At 37.7% G+C, this 3,018-nt stretch overlaps 1 protein-coding gene across 1 annotated transcript; it reads right to left on the bottom strand.

Moving 5' to 3' along the window:
• Positions 1-1,136: 1,136 nt before the first annotated feature.
• On the bottom strand, positions 1,137-2,201 carry LOC141602262 (uncharacterized). Its single transcript, XM_074422565.1, has 2 exons — positions 1,508-2,201; positions 1,137-1,297 (listed from the first exon to the last, which is right to left on the bottom strand). The coding sequence occupies exons 1-2, from the start codon at positions 2,199-2,201 to the stop codon at positions 1,137-1,139; spliced, it is 855 nt and encodes a 284-aa protein (XP_074278666.1).
• Positions 2,202-3,018: the final 817 nt, after the last annotated feature.

Raw genomic sequence — 3,018 nt, 5'->3', positions numbered from 1 at the left:
GTCACTTTATGGGCCCTGGTCACCTGCGGGTGTGCTGCCGTCACCGTCGTTGCAGCGGGGGTGATCGGCGTATTACCCATCAGGTCCAGGAATAGCTTCAATTTGGCTGCATCGACCACATGTTCCATGACAGTGACTTGGCCGGCAGGCAGCGGTATTTCTGGTAGTATCGGCATCCCGTACGCCGGTTGGATTACTCGGCCGGTTGGGGACTGCCCGATCTCAGAATTAGGGACAGTGTCATCTTGGTAGAATGCGGTTTCGTCACTCACAACTACTTCTTGTTGTTTTGACATCTTCTTAGCTCTTTGAATGGGTTTCGTTTTTTTTTGTAAGGGTTTTGACTAGCTTTTAGTATCTACTTTCCCACAGACGGCGCCAATTGTTCCGGGTGTAATTCCGGAGCAGGATTTGTTACCACGTAAGCTTGTAGAATGATGACTTTGCTTGACTCTTCCTTTCGGCCTCTCCTGAAACAATGAACAAACTGAGGGCTCGGCTTGGTACCGAGCGAACTCACTCTGACGCTCAAGTCAGTAAACTTAAAGAGATTAAGTTGTGTGTTACTTGGCAAAGTATATTGTAGAGAGATAAGGGAGTTTACACCAGATTTATGGTGAGTATTAGGGTGAATTGTGGATTATTTCGATCCTTTTCTCAATGAGGGTTGAGGAGTATTTATAGACTTTCACCTTTTGTCACGTAGTGGCCAAGTGGCAGAGCAGGTGGAAAGACTGATCTACCCTCGGCCGAGGGACCCATTGCAGGCCGGCGGACCTGGTTGACTCCATGCCGAAGGGTCTTGGATATGAATACGCGGATAAGCCTCCCAGCTGGCTAGTTGCCTAGCCAAGACCCAAGTGACAGGCCGACAGGCTGCGTCGGTTAGGTTGTCTAAGACGTTGACTTCCTGTCTTTTATCTTTGACCTTGCTCAATATGTTGACTCGGTCAGCGGGTGCAGAATATGCCCCATCAGTAGAGATCTTGCTAAAATTTCAGCACACATAATAAAAATATATGGTGAAAGTGGGTCTCCCTATCTAATACCTTAAGTAGGTGTGAATACGTTCCCCAGTCTTCCATTTACAAGAACAGATAAAGAAACAGTTTTAATACATTACATAATCCAAAAATTCAAGTAGGACTAAAACCCATTAGCGCAAAAGTCTCTTCAATAAAGTTCCATTCAAGTCGATCATATGCTTTCTCCATATCAAGTTTAATAGCAATCCATCCTCCTTTACCTTTTTTACGCTTAAAAGAGTTAAAGATCTCATGAGCTAGAAGGATATTATCTTGAATAAAGCAATTAGGTGTAAAAGCACCATGATACGGATGTATAACCTTATGTAATACACTTCGGATACGAGTTGCTATAATTTTCGAAATAATTTTATAAATTGTTGAACAAAGACTAATTGGCCGAAAATGGTTTGTTGATTGAGGATTATCAATTTTAAGGATTAATGCTGTAAATGTATGATTGACTTATTTAAGAAGTTTACCAGAGTGAAAAAATGCTAAAACTGCTTTAGTAACAGAATTTCCTGCTATATTCCAATATTTTCGAAAAAATTCTGCAGGAAAGCCATCAGGTCCAGGACTTTTATCAGCAGCTAAATTGAAAATAGTTTCTTTAACCTTTTCCCTACTAATCTTAATTGTAAGAAAATTGTTATCTTCATCCGTTATTAATCCACTAATAGACTTAAAATCCTCATTTTTATCAAAATGACAAAGTTGATTCTTTGAAAACCTCAATTTGAACTCATTAGATATTTCTTGTTGAATAGGATCTTGGTCAGTAAAAAAAGCGCCATCCTTATTAATAAATTGCGTAATACCATTTCTACTACGTCTAATTGTGGCATGATTTTGAAAATACTTAGTGTTATTATCTCCAAAATTAGCTTTATTAATACGAGTTTTTTGTTGCCAATAGATACGTTTATAGTCAAGTAGGGCATCACACTTGTTTAGCCATTTCAACTGCGCAACTTCTAAAACCGTTACATGGGATGAACGAAATTGGTTTTGTATATTTTCTAACTTTTTTTTAGCGATTGAAAGTTGTCTAAAGATATTTCCAAAAGTAGACTGATTCCATTTTTTAGTCTTTTGGTTTAGAAATTTGCATTTTTGGGAGAGACATAACATATAAGATCTATGAAACTGGTACTGCCAACAACTTTTGACCATTTTACTGAAATCATTCCATAGAGTCTACATGAGTTCAAATCGAAAAGGAGGGGCTTTCCTATGAACTTGGTCATGAAACTTTTTCAAAACCACTTTTTCACTAGGGTTCTATCAAGAATTTCATAAACATTTTCAAAACCACTTTTCTTTTTTCTCCAAGTAAAAAAAATTCCCGGAAAAAGGTAGATCTATACAATTTGTATTACTTAAAAACTTAGTTAATCTCACACAACGTGCAGTGGTAACCTTTGCACTCCCTTCTTTTTCACTAGAGTTCTTAATTTCGTTAAGATCTCCTAGTAATAAGAAGGGTGCGTGGTAAATCAAGAGTAAGGACAAAATTCTGCAATTCAATCCAAAAGTCCGACTTTTGAGCCGGCTGTGGTGGAGCATAGACAAAAATAAGGCAAAAACTCACATTTTTCGTTAAGTCATTGATCTCACAAGCAATGAATCTTTTTTATTTAAAAGTGACCTTCAACGAAAAACTCACGGTGATGGTCTGTTTCCAAAATAACCAAATTCCACCTGATAAACCAATACTTAGAATAAAATCGCAATGGTTGAAACCTAAATTGGCAATCAAGAAAGGTTCAGGTCCATTAATCAATTTAGTGTCACATATACCTAAGATTTTATTTCCATTTGACGAGGAAAAAAAATTAAGTTCTTCGGAAAAAATCTTTCTTTTAGTACCCCTAACATTTCAAAAAGCAATATTCATGTGAAATTCCTTGAAAGAACAATTTGCTGCACCATAAACCTCACAGTGTAGCAAAGTACTAAAGTTCTTAGAGACCTCAGACAGCGAAAGAGT

The sequence above is a fragment of the Silene latifolia genome, chromosome 9 (genome assembly GCF_048544455.1).
Source record: "Silene latifolia isolate original U9 population chromosome 9, ASM4854445v1, whole genome shotgun sequence".
NCBI lineage: Eukaryota > Viridiplantae > Streptophyta > Magnoliopsida > Caryophyllales > Caryophyllaceae > Silene > Silene latifolia.
The sequence above is the reverse complement of the archived record's forward strand: the minus strand, read 5'-3'. Positions and strand labels throughout refer to the sequence as shown.